At 47.9% G+C, this 12,261-nt stretch overlaps 1 protein-coding gene across 1 annotated transcript; it reads left to right on the top strand.

The window, feature by feature from the left end:
• The first annotated feature begins 6,118 nt into the window (after positions 1-6,118).
• LOC138357056 (uncharacterized) lies at positions 6,119-11,920 on the top strand. The gene has a single exon (XM_069313597.1). It carries the CDS (start codon positions 6,119-6,121, stop codon positions 11,789-11,791), a length of 5,673 nt encoding a protein of 1,890 aa, XP_069169698.1. The 3' UTR covers positions 11,792-11,920.
• Positions 11,921-12,261: the final 341 nt, after the last annotated feature.

The raw sequence follows: 12,261 nt of genomic DNA, 5'->3' as shown, positions 1-12,261 counted from the left end.
CATTTTCTTTAAAACATATATATGCTATACTCTAATGTTTTTATACATTTTCTATATATTTCTTCTTTACCTTTCACAGTAGCCTATGGAAGCTCCATATCAGTTAAGCAAACATTAATATTAAAATTAGTACCTCTTGATCATCCCAATTCCTTAGGGAATCTCGGGTTCGAATCCCGGTCGGAACACAAACTGTTGGGCACGTTTTCTTTCACCTATACAACTGTTCACCTAGCATTGATTGATTGATTGATTGATGAAGATTAAGCCACCCAAGAGGTATCACGGGCATGAATAACCGGTAAGTTCACCTAGCAGTAAATAGGTACCCAGGAATTAGTTAAATGTAATGGGGTTGCATCTTGAAGGGACCTCGATATGCATACATATATATATATACACAAAGGCTGCCTGTCCCCGACAAAACCATGGAGTTCGAATCATCAGGTATTTCGCCACAACCGGAGCCGGTTCTAGGCATCAGATAACAAGCCACAGCTTCGGTTCCTCCAGTCTCAAGAGACCTCTCAAAATCTTCGATTTTTTTTACAAAAGTAACAAATTTTGCCATAATTTATATTTAAAAAAAAACAACAATTTAACGTAATTAACATATGTCAATTAACAGAATAATTAGGGGAGACACATGATTGCTGACTACAAAAATCTCATAGGAATTGACAGGGTAGATACAGGAGTAGATAAAAGTAGGACAGGGTAGATAAAGGTACTAGTGGCTTTACAAGAATGTAATTACTATGCTATCATCACAATCCCAATGTACCTTCTTGTATATATATAAATAAATAAATAAATAAATAAAGACAGACTATTTAGTACGGGTGGAACACGAACAAAGGGAAACACAGGTAGAAACCTAGTGCCCAGATGAGCAATAGTGACACTAGTTAGAATTTTCTCAAGTGTCAGAGTAGTTAGTAAATGGGATGCATTAAGAAGTGATGTGGTTGAGGCAGACTCCATACACAGTTTCAAATAAAGATATGATATATCTTAGCTCATATATATATATATAGATAAGAGAGCTCAATAGGCTCAGGAACCTGACTGACTGTACAGAGGCGAAACCAATGAGCAAAGCTCAACCCCAGCAAGCACAACTAGGTCAGTACAAATTGTAATCAGACTGATGTCATATTTTTAATCAGTGTTTAATAATTTTCTGGCAATTAGATGTTAATAAGACTACTTTACTCATATACACTAAATACAGTTTCATAGACATTTATTCCCTAGCAATAAATCTAATGAAACTCAATAACTGAAGGCCTATTTTTAAAATTATGAAGGAGCCTTCCCTTACCCAACTAACTGATTTATTATGCTTCTTGAGGCATTCTTGCCTAGCTCAGTGCACATTTTTGGCTAGTTCAGTGCACATCTATCCATGTTCAGTGCACATTCTTGCCAAGTTCAGTGCACATTCTTGCCAAGTTCAGTGCACATTCTTACCAAGTTCAGCGTATCTTCTTGCCAAGTTCAGTACACATTCTTGCCAAGTTTAGCACTACTGCACAGCCATATTCTCTATTAACAGTTGCCAAAAAGAGGCCTTCGCCAGTTTCCTACAGCTTAGGTCCTCACCGTGTTTACAGCAATCTTCCATGAGAAACACCCACCCTACTCCCCCACGGAACAGTTTCATCCGATCCCATCAGGTAAACCCCTCGCCATCACCGCACTTGTAAACCTCGCCCAAATCATTTAGACGGCAAGTTTACCTAACCTGCTTAGCTAAATGACTTTTGGGATACATTTCCTGAACCCATCAGGTGCCATCCCCTACAGTGATGACCATTAATAAAGAGTAAAGAGAGGGTAAGTGGAGGCAATTCCCTCGTTGATTACCGCTCGGGTCGCTCGGACGCTCGTTAGCGTGGGAGACATTGAGGTCTTAGTTGGTTAGAGGGTTAGTAGGGTGGCTTCAAGTATGTTTACTGAGACAAGAAAAAAATACATCTCAAAGGGATAAGAATAGCTTAGGCTATTTCTACCCCTCCTCTACTTCAAGTCCCTCAAGGGGCGCACAAATTCAGTGAGTACAAATGCACAAAATCGCAATACAAGAATCCCATTTAACATTGCAGGTTAAAATAGAAAGCACAGCATATAAGTGTTACACTCTTGGGGCAAAATTCTTGTAGCTCCTAAGTATTCTGTCTAAGTAGGGTGGGATAGAGAGTGGGATAGTAGAAGGAAGGTTGGGATAAGGAGGAATTGACAAATTATAGATGTTGGATGAGGTAAAGGCTAGGAGGAGAATGTTAGATTGGGGAAAAGGTTAGACGGAGAAGAACACTAGATGAGGGGGAAGGCTAGATGGATGGGAACGCCTGGTTACATAGAGGTGACAGAGAGCTTATATGAAGAGGGAGGCTAGGAAGCTAGATGGAGATGGTGAAGCAGAACAGCTAGATGGACACGAGGGAGTGAGGAGAGCAGGTAGATGGACACGAGGGAGTGAGGAGAGCAGCTAGATGGACACGAGGGAGTGAGGAGAGCAGGTAGATGGACACGAGAGAGTGAGGAGAGCAGCTAGATGGACACGAGGGAGTGAGGAGAGCAGGTAGATGGACACGAGGGAGTGAGGAGAGCAGGTAGATGGACACGAGAGAGTGAGGAGAGCAGGTAGATGGACACGAGGGAGTGAGGAGAGCAGGTAGATGGACACGAGAGAGTGAGGAGAGCAGGTAGATGGAGACGGAGAGAGGGAGGGAAGGCTGAGGGCGGCTCCAGGGCTCCCACAATGCGTCAGTGTCAGTCGGGACGCTGGCAGGAGAAGCACCTCCAGCATCACCCTCTCCCCCACCTTCACCAGCGTCGCCTCAGGTGTTGTGTGAGTGTCTCAGGTGTTGCGTGAGTGCCTCAGGTGTTGCGTGAGTGCCTCAGGTGTTGCATGAGTGCCTCAGGTGTTGTACGAGTGCCTTATTTAATGTTGAAGTGCCTTACGTGTTATGGGAATGTCACAGTTATTCTGAGTGCCACAATTATTTATTTTATTGATGTATGTATTATATATACAAGAGTTTTTACATTCTTGAACAGCCACTAGCACGCACATAGCGTTTCGGGCAAGTCCTTAAATCCTAATTTTCCCTGGAATACGACCTGCCAAACCGTTTAACAACCAGGTACCCATTTTACTGTTGTGTAAACAGAGGCTACAGTTAAGGATTGGCGCCCAGTAAATCCTCCCCCGGCCAGGATACGAACCCAGGACAAAGCGCTTGCGAAACGGCAGGCGAGTGTGTTACCACTTCGCCACGGGGAGCGTTGGAGGGCGTCCCCGTGAGGGCGTACATGTGTCACAAGTGTTGTGGGAGTACCTCACGTGTTGTGGGAGTACCTCACGTGTTGTGGGAGTACCTCACGTGTTGTGGGAGTACCTCACGTGTTGTGGGAGTACCTCACGTGTTGTGGGAGTACCTCACGTGTTGTGGGAGTACCTCACGTGTTGTGGGAGTACCTCACGTGTTGTGGGAGTACCTCACGTGTTGTGGGAGTACTCTACAGGTGTTGAAGGAGTGCCTCCGGTGCACCACGAAGGAAGGAAATGAAGTAGTGTATACACCGAGTATCCTTTTGTGTTACCTAGCAGTAAATAGGTACCTGGGAGTTAGTCAGCTGTCGCGGGTTGCTTCCTGGGGGTGGAGGCCTGGTCGAGGACCGGGCCGCGGGGACACTAAAGCCCCGAAATCATCTCAAGATAACCTCAAGATAAGATAAGTCCCGGACAATGTCCAGGACTAAAGGATACTCGCTGGTTGGTCAGTAAACACTTGTGGTGGCCATAATAACCCTCCAGAGGCTGATAGGATCGGGGCCCAAGACTCTCTCGCCTCCTGAACGTTTTGCAAAGCTTCTTGAGGTTATCTTGAGATGATTTCGGGGCTTTTTTGTGTCCCCGCGGCCCGATCCTCGGCCAGGCCTCCACCCCCAGGAAGCAGCCCGTGACAGTTGACTAACACCCAGGTACCTATTTACTGCTAGGTAACAGGGGCATAGGGTGAAAGAAACTCTGCCCATTGTTTGTCGCCGGCGTCCGGGATCGAACCCGGAACCACAGGATCACAAGTTCAGCGTGCTGTCCGCTCGGCCGACCGGCTCCCAAGGCTCTATTCTACTGTTCTCCAAGAGAACAGGCAGAGATTCTGGCGAGTGAGTGATTACTGAGGCGAGGAGGGACAGTTATTGTGAACTCTTGAAAAGCAAACTTGACTTCGGGCATGGTGGTAATTAGGGAAGACTTGTAGCGTAGAGACAATGAGAGAGAGAGAGAGAGAGAGAGAGAGAGAGAGAGAGAGAGAGAGAGAGAGAGAGAGAGAGAGAGAGAGAGAGAGAGAGAGAGAGAGAGAGAGAGAGAGATGCATAAAGTATTTATGTATATATGTCACCAGACAAGGCAGGCGGAGCCACTCATAACGGCATAGTTAAGACACGGTGCCTGAGACACTGTGCCAACCAGTGCGAGACCTCCAAGCATGCACTTAGTGCCTCGTAAGTGCGTGTCACAGCACCATTACCTCACCGCGCCTCTTCCTCACTTGTTACTCGCTACACACACCAAGTGTGTGTGTGTGTGTGTGTGTGTGTGTGTGTGTGTGTGTGTGTGTGTGTGTGTGTGTGTGTGTGTGTGTGTGTGTGTGTGTGTGTGTGTGTGTGTGTGTGACCTGGAACGACCTCAAAGTGTCATTGTTCACCTGGGGGGGCAAGTGTGGCATCCACATGTCAGACCAACCTGACCAAGTCATCCGTAAACATCGATAAGAACGATGTATATTCCGTATATTAGACCTTTCGTGTAGAGCAGTGACGTGAGGACATTCGTCATCAATGATGCTATGCACAGTTTGCATGGAGAAAAACTATATATTTATATATCTAATTAAGTATTTATATTTAAATGCTTCCTTGCTTTCCTAACCCTCCCCCATATCTCGTTCTCTTCCTCCCTCCATCTCTAGTTCCCTCTCTCCCTCCCTCCCTCTCTAGTTCCCTCTCTCCCTCCCTCCCTTTCTAGTTCCCTCTCTCCCTCCCTCCATCTCCCGTTCCCTCTCACCCGTTACCCCAGTTCGCCTGCTGCCAGTCACCGCTACACTGGGTGTGTATCTTGAAGGCGAGAGGTTGTACCTGGAGACACGACATCCTGGACTCCGTGGGCGGCGGGCCACACCGTGGGCGGCCGGTCACACACCGTGGGCGGCGGGCCACACCCTCGCCCCCAGCCCACCCCTTCAGCCGTGAGAACCTGCCTCCAACCGTGGGAATCTGTTTCCTTTCCTGGGAACTCCTGCCCTCCCTGAACCTCCTCCCCACCCCTCATACCTTAACACTGTCTGGGTGTTCCAGTTCAAGAGCTCAGGCGTCCACTGGCCTCTTCCTGGGAGCCGGTCGGCCGAGCGGACAGCACGCTGGACTTATGATCCTGTGGTCCTGGGTTCGATGCCAGGTGTCGGCGAGAAACATTGGGCAGAGTTTCTTTCACCCTATGCCCCTGTTACCTAGCAGTAAAATAGGTACCTGGGTGTTAGTCAGCTGTCACGGGCTGCTTCCTGGGGATGGAGGACCGGGCCGCGGGGACACTAAAAAAAAAAAAAAGCCCCGAAATCATCTCAAGATAGCTTCCTCGACGCTGAGAGCGCCCCCAGGTGGTCGCTACGTGAAGGTGTGCTTGGCCTGTTCGGAATCCGAACTCGGGATCCCCGGATATGACTCGAGAACGAAGCCAACTGTACTACGAGGCACGTTTCCTTTCACCTGATGCCTCTTTTCACCTAGCAGTATGTAGGTACCTGGAGGTTAGGCAATTGCTGTGTTGCATACCGAGGAAGGTCAGTAGATGGCCAAGAAGGACCTTGGTAATTAATTAAGTAGTCTTCCTGTCCCAAACACCATAAAAACAGCAGAAATTACATTTAACAGTGTTACCCATAGATACACAAAAACACATTTTCTATCATTGCTAACGTATAAGTTACGTTTTCTATCATAAATGTTCCCATAATTGTATATCAACAATTACATTTTTACTGTATAACCAGATGTCCCTATTCACCTTCTGGGAGTCACTGACTACATGTCTTTCCCTACAGGCATGATGCTGTGCCGCTGGCGGAGGAGAGACGGTCCGCTGACCTTAGTGGTGGTGGTGGTAGCGGTGGTCTGGTGTCCAGTCACTACTGCGGACCTGGAGTCACGCCTGCGCGACACGGCGATCTCCACCTGGTCTCAGACCCACACAGGTGACCTCTACTCCCGCGGGCACCTCCACCGCCACCCAACTCAGGCGGGTGGTCACTTGCAACCACCCCTGGTTGCCTTTGGTGACCTGGGACGACCTCAAGATGCACTGGATCGCCTGGGGCAAGATCAGGACGTCCGTGGTGACCTTCAACGTCCTCACGAAATCTTTGGAATACCAAGACGACCTCATGACCTTCGTGGTAGCCAGGGACTACCTCATAGCAACGGTAGTGACCTAGAACGACCTCTGGGTGTTCACGATGACCTCCCAGGTCGTTCTTTAAGCGCTAATGGTGACTCAGGACAACTTCAGGAAATGGATGGGGTTCTAAGACGACCATGGGGCATAAATGATGGAGTAAAACGACCTAAGGATGTTCAAACTGACCTGAAATGGGGTCGTAGCAAGCCAGAAAGGCTTCGAGGGCTCCCCGGTAAAAGAGGCGATCAGAGATGGCATGACCTCCACCCAGACATCTGGTACGACCCGGAATATGCTGCCAATCATCGCTGGGAGGACGAGGGATACTCAAGTACGACCTCCACCGAGTTCACTAGAAGGACATTTGACAAGCACATCATCACCAGCATCAATCTCGGCCACAACACCACCAGCAACATCAACCATGGCATCAATGATCACAGCAATATCAACTATGATATTCACGACAGCATCAACCACGGCATCAATGATCACAGCAATATCAACTATGATATTAACGACAGCATCAACCATGGCATCAATGATCACAGCAATATCAACTATGATATTAACGACAGCATCAACCACGGCATCAATGATCACAGCAACATCAACTATGATATTTATGAACGCATCGACACCAACTACGCAATTAGCGACCACAACAACATGCAAGACTATAACGAACACCACCACAACAACAACAACAACGCCCGTGGCAATTATGGCAACAGGGTTGTCATAAATCAAGAAAGGCACCAACACCCCCTTGAGCAGCCCAAACATTTAACCCAAACAAGTCCACAAACGCCGAAATCTGCTCCGGTGAGCAGGACCCCGTGGCTATCCCTAGACATGCTCATAGGGCCTCTTGGCCATCTCGCCATGTTTGTATCCGCGCTGACGGTCCTATTCCTGATATTTTCTGCGATGAAGGACGGCACTGGGTCGCCCGCTGACGGCGTTGACCTCCTGCCAGGGCCCCAGGAAAGGGAACTTGAAACGGTCTTCCACAGAATCCGAGACTTGCTGCTACCCGAACCTACCATCTTAAAGGACGACCAAGGTGGCGGAGACGGGATGAATAGGTCGAGAAGATCGCTCGCAGCCTTAAGACGTGCTCACGGAGAGACTTCCGTCTTCTTAGACAGAGGGAACCACAGCCAAGCAGTCAGCTCAGGAGCGAGTGGTTTTCACCCAGAGGAACATGTAATGAATGATGACATTCACACCAGTATTAACAGAGACAGACATTGGAGAGCAAATAATATTTCTCTAAGTGATATTAGAGCAGGAGACCATAGAGGGAGAGATATTAGAGCAGGAGACCATAGAGGGAGTGATATTAGAGCAGGAGACCATAGAGCAAGTGATATCAGAGCAGGAGACCATAGAGCAAGTGATATCAGAGCAAGAGACCATAGAGCAAGTGATATCAGAGCAGGAGACCATAGAGCAAGTGATATCAGAGCAGGAGACCATAGAGCAAGTGATATCAGAGCAGGAGGCAATAGAACGACTGATATCAAAACAACTGTGAGTGGAATGAGTGATATCCCTACAGGTGGCAACGCCATGACTGATATTGGAGCCGATAACCTAAAGCTAAGGCAATTTGGAACCTTAGAGCATGGCATTGGGCGCCAAATCGACCCACTTTCCCAGATTGCTCTCTCAGCTGCCATGGTTCTGGGGGCCTATGCCGGGTACGCCTTCATCAACGTCAACAAACCACTGTCGACCAAGAATACCCAAGAAACCAAGAGTAAAACATCGAGAAATAAAAACGAGGAAGAAACAGAAGGTTTTGTGATGGGTGATGGATCTGAAGAACCTTTGGCAATCCGTCCAGTTCCCTCGTCTCTAAACCTTTCCTCAATCCACCTCGATGGCATCAAACACCCGACACTGCCTAAGCTTTCAAAAGACAGACTAATGACCCAGTTCGCTACACTCGACGACGATGATTCGACAAGTCAGTTGCAATTAGAGGCGAGTTCTTCGAAATTACCTATGGACACAAACCCCCGCCTAAACATATCTGTCTGGAACATGCAGACGACTCAGTCCTCAGCCAGTTCCAGTTACTTCTTGCCACCACCGTCCGATCTTCTAAGCCCCGACCGTCTTGGGAGACCTGCTGTGGCAGCAACTACACCTTTCTCCGAGTCTGACCTTAGCAGTGGTGTCTCTTCGACATCGGGTTTCTTTTCCAGTACAAGCACATCAGGGTCCGGTGCCCCTGGCGACGAAGCAGAAGCTACCGTACCAGGCATCAAAGATTTCACTCCACACTTTGCGCCAATCGCAACAAGTAACTCAGGTGCGCAGAACTCCCACGACCTGTTCTCCCTGGCTGCTTGGGACAAGGCAATACTTCCCCTCGGGTCAGCTAGTCACACCCACTACACGACAGAGGCTCCGAGCGTAAATTTGTATTCAAATATTCATCACTCTCAACACATTGGGACGACACATTCAGACCAGCAAGAATATGATAAACCACCTATCACATTTTCATTTTGGAAAAGGATATCTAGACCAGAAAAACAAGAAGAAACGAATGTTGAAGTTCTCCCTGCAATAGAATATTCATCAACATATCTGAAGCCCAGTACTCTGAAACCCAAAAGCAACAATCATTTGACATCCGATAGCAGCCTAACAAGACCCACTGAAATATACGAAACTTCCACTTGGGTACAGAACCAGCAAAAACATGACAATTACAAATATGATCACGATTCTGGCAACGATCATTCAAAAGATGACCGTCCAGAGATATACCTCACTACAGCTCTCCCGAAACACGTGAGGAGACAACCAAGCCTCTGGCAGGTCTCATCTGATGACTACACGACCCCAAGAAACCACATAATTCAGACCTATACAAGGAATACACAACTTCCCGTCCAGGCCCTGGTCACTACCCACACACCCTCGGAGCGCTATACTAGCCAGAAGTCGACAAAGAGCAGCACTCTAGCGCAGAATGTGTTTGAGTACAGTGTTCCCTTGAGAGTGATAAGACACCAGACCGCCTCAGGCAATGATGCCACTCAAGAGGAGAATGTTTCTCTCAACAACTTCCACTCCTCTTCTGGTTCATTCCAGATATACCACAGGTTCCCAGAGCCTCCCCAGGAGAGCCGTCGTCCAACAAACCAGTCTCCCTACCAATCTGACGTCCCTAACAACGACGACTTCGATTACGATGAGAACGACGCTCTGGACGCGCAGACCTTCAACACCCTGCTGAAGCTGGCCAGGCGAGAGTGGAACTCCCTGAAGAGCTCTCACGGGAACCCCCAGCAGCTGGGATCATCCTATAAGAAACGCAACAGTGCTGGTGACAGTCATTCCTCTACTAACCATCGTGACGTACAAATTGTAACAACTGAAGAAGGCGCAACGAGGGACAAGAATACAATGATCTCCAGTGATTACAGTCAAGGAGGGCCAGAAGAAGACATTTCCTCATATACAGATGGGAAGAAGAGTGACCAGGACAACAGCACTACACTGCCCATGGAAGTACTGAACCCTGTGACACTGGCCAGACTTGATCACTTTCTGCAGAAACTATTAGCAAATCTGAACACCACGACACCTTCGGATGGACTGGCGGCAGTCGAAGATGTGACTCCTGATGAAGCTGACAGAAACTCTAAGAGTTCTAGAGACATTAGCAAAGCAGACAACAACCTCAAAGATAACGCGCTACTAGAGATCTTTTCCAGAATCAGCACCTGGAAAAACAGACGTCACAGATCAAAGGCTGCTGGAAGTCCTACACAGAAGGACCGAGTACCCGCTGACCACGTTCCACGTGATGGCTTCCAGGGAGCAGTTGACATATCAACAGTAACTGTTGACCAGTCGCTACATCGCTACGAGGTGACCACACCTGTCGAACAACCTGCTACCTGGATAACGTCGCACGATCTGTCCACCTGGAGTTCCGTGACGGATCCAAGTAACAGTTCCCCACAAGAAGGACCTGGGAGGATATATCTCCAGAATCAAGGATCAACTTGGCTCGATGGTGACACTCGAAGCTCATTCTTGCCCTCCCTCGACCTAGACGATGTTGGATCACAGGAAACTCTCTCCCAATCGCATGTTGTACCAACTGTGGCATTCAGCATTACTACCCGGAGTGAGGGCCCTGGCTCTGTCACCAAGACCAACCTGGGATCATCCAGACCTTGGATCAGAAGTAGCAAGCACAGAGCCAAGGCCTCCACCTCAGTGGCCAGAGAGGAGAATCTTCATCTTCAGGTAGACAAAACGAGCAATGGGCCACAACGCCAGGCACAGACAGGAAAGAGCTGGGGACTTCGAGGGGTTCCTCAGGGCGGCACTGATCTCACCTCAGAGGTAAGAGTTAATGTGACGCCTTCTGCAGCTTATATCTCAGTCACACCTCCGGGAATCTCTTCAGAAAACGCCCATATCCGTACACAATCATTTTCTGACACTACTGAACTTTCTTCAATAAATCCTTCAATTGTAGAAGGGAAGAATGAAGACACGCCTGTCACCGAGGCTGAAAACACTTCGAAACCGTTTGCGACTTCACTCCAGGAACGCCTGACAATCATACCCGACAAAAAACAGATGGAAAATGCAAATAAAAATCCAACTTTTGGCTTCGGTCTGGAAATGAGAGGCCAACCGATACCATCACCTGGAGAGAGGAGCATTCCTCAGAAGCCACCGAGGGCTGCTCCAAGCCACATCATTATTCCAGCAATCACACCTCCGGATTCACGCTCTCCAAATTTCCAGTCATTTTATCTGCCAGATCCTCCGAAATACTCAGCACCCAAATCTTGGAGTGCAAGTTCTCCTAGTTCGTTCTCAGACCCAGATATTCCTTCTGCAGTATCCTCTCAAGATTCCACTTCCTACTCATTCCAGTACTCACCCACGCCTCCCAGCTCCTCCAAGTCTTCATACCCGACTCGTTCCACAACACATGTAAGCAAACAAAGCCCTTCTTCCTTCAGATTCAGTACCGAGGTCCATCCAGCACTGCTGACTTCCCAGACCAGGGCGTCCTCTGGGTACATCCTAAAAAATCCTGCGAATCTACCTTCTACCGTGGGACCTTCTACCGTGGGACTCACATCCACTCTACAGGATACAATACCAACCACGATCCCTGTCGTGGACATCCTCGAGAACTTGACTTCCCCTCCTAGTGATTCAGTGAGTCTTATGAGCAAGTTTCTGTGTCGTCATGCAGTGTACCACAGAGCGTGTGCCCTGTGCATGGAAGAAGTGGGCCACCGGTCAGAGTGCCTTGTTCGTATGCCCTGAACGACGACTGCGGGCTCACCATAGCCCGTGCTGCTTGGAACGTTTCGTTCCAGGTAGCGAATCTTAAACAACAAACAGACGACTGCGAGTGAGGTATAAATTGTGAGGTACCACCTCTGGTTCAATAGTAGGGACCCATAGCCTCTGAGAAGGAAAATAAAGAGTATTCAGAAAAGAACTTGTGGATTCTCACTGAATACTTTAATATTTTCTTCTCCTACTACCCCCATTCTTTTGTATATATACATTTATAGTCTTTTTTCACTGTCCTGTGTGGCAGTGAATACGAGCAGCACCTCACTGTAATATGATCTAGTTTAATTACTTATATATATATATATATATATATATATATATATATATATATATATATATATATAATATATGACAATGTCAGACCACGGAGGAAAATTGAAACAGGAATTTCCTTAAGTACTTTCGTATATTAATACATCTTCAGAAGGAGTGAA

Source organism: Procambarus clarkii, chromosome 75 (genome assembly GCF_040958095.1).
Source record: "Procambarus clarkii isolate CNS0578487 chromosome 75, FALCON_Pclarkii_2.0, whole genome shotgun sequence".
In the NCBI taxonomy this organism is placed as follows: domain Eukaryota; kingdom Metazoa; phylum Arthropoda; class Malacostraca; order Decapoda; family Cambaridae; genus Procambarus; species Procambarus clarkii.
This window is presented reverse-complemented; position numbering and strand designations above follow the sequence as displayed.

What these genes read in the sequence shown, in the direction of transcription:
- LOC138357056 (XM_069313597.1), top strand. Translation starts at nt 6,119, where the DNA reads ATGCTGTGCCGCTGGCGGAGGAGAGACGGTCCGCTGACCTTAGTGGTG.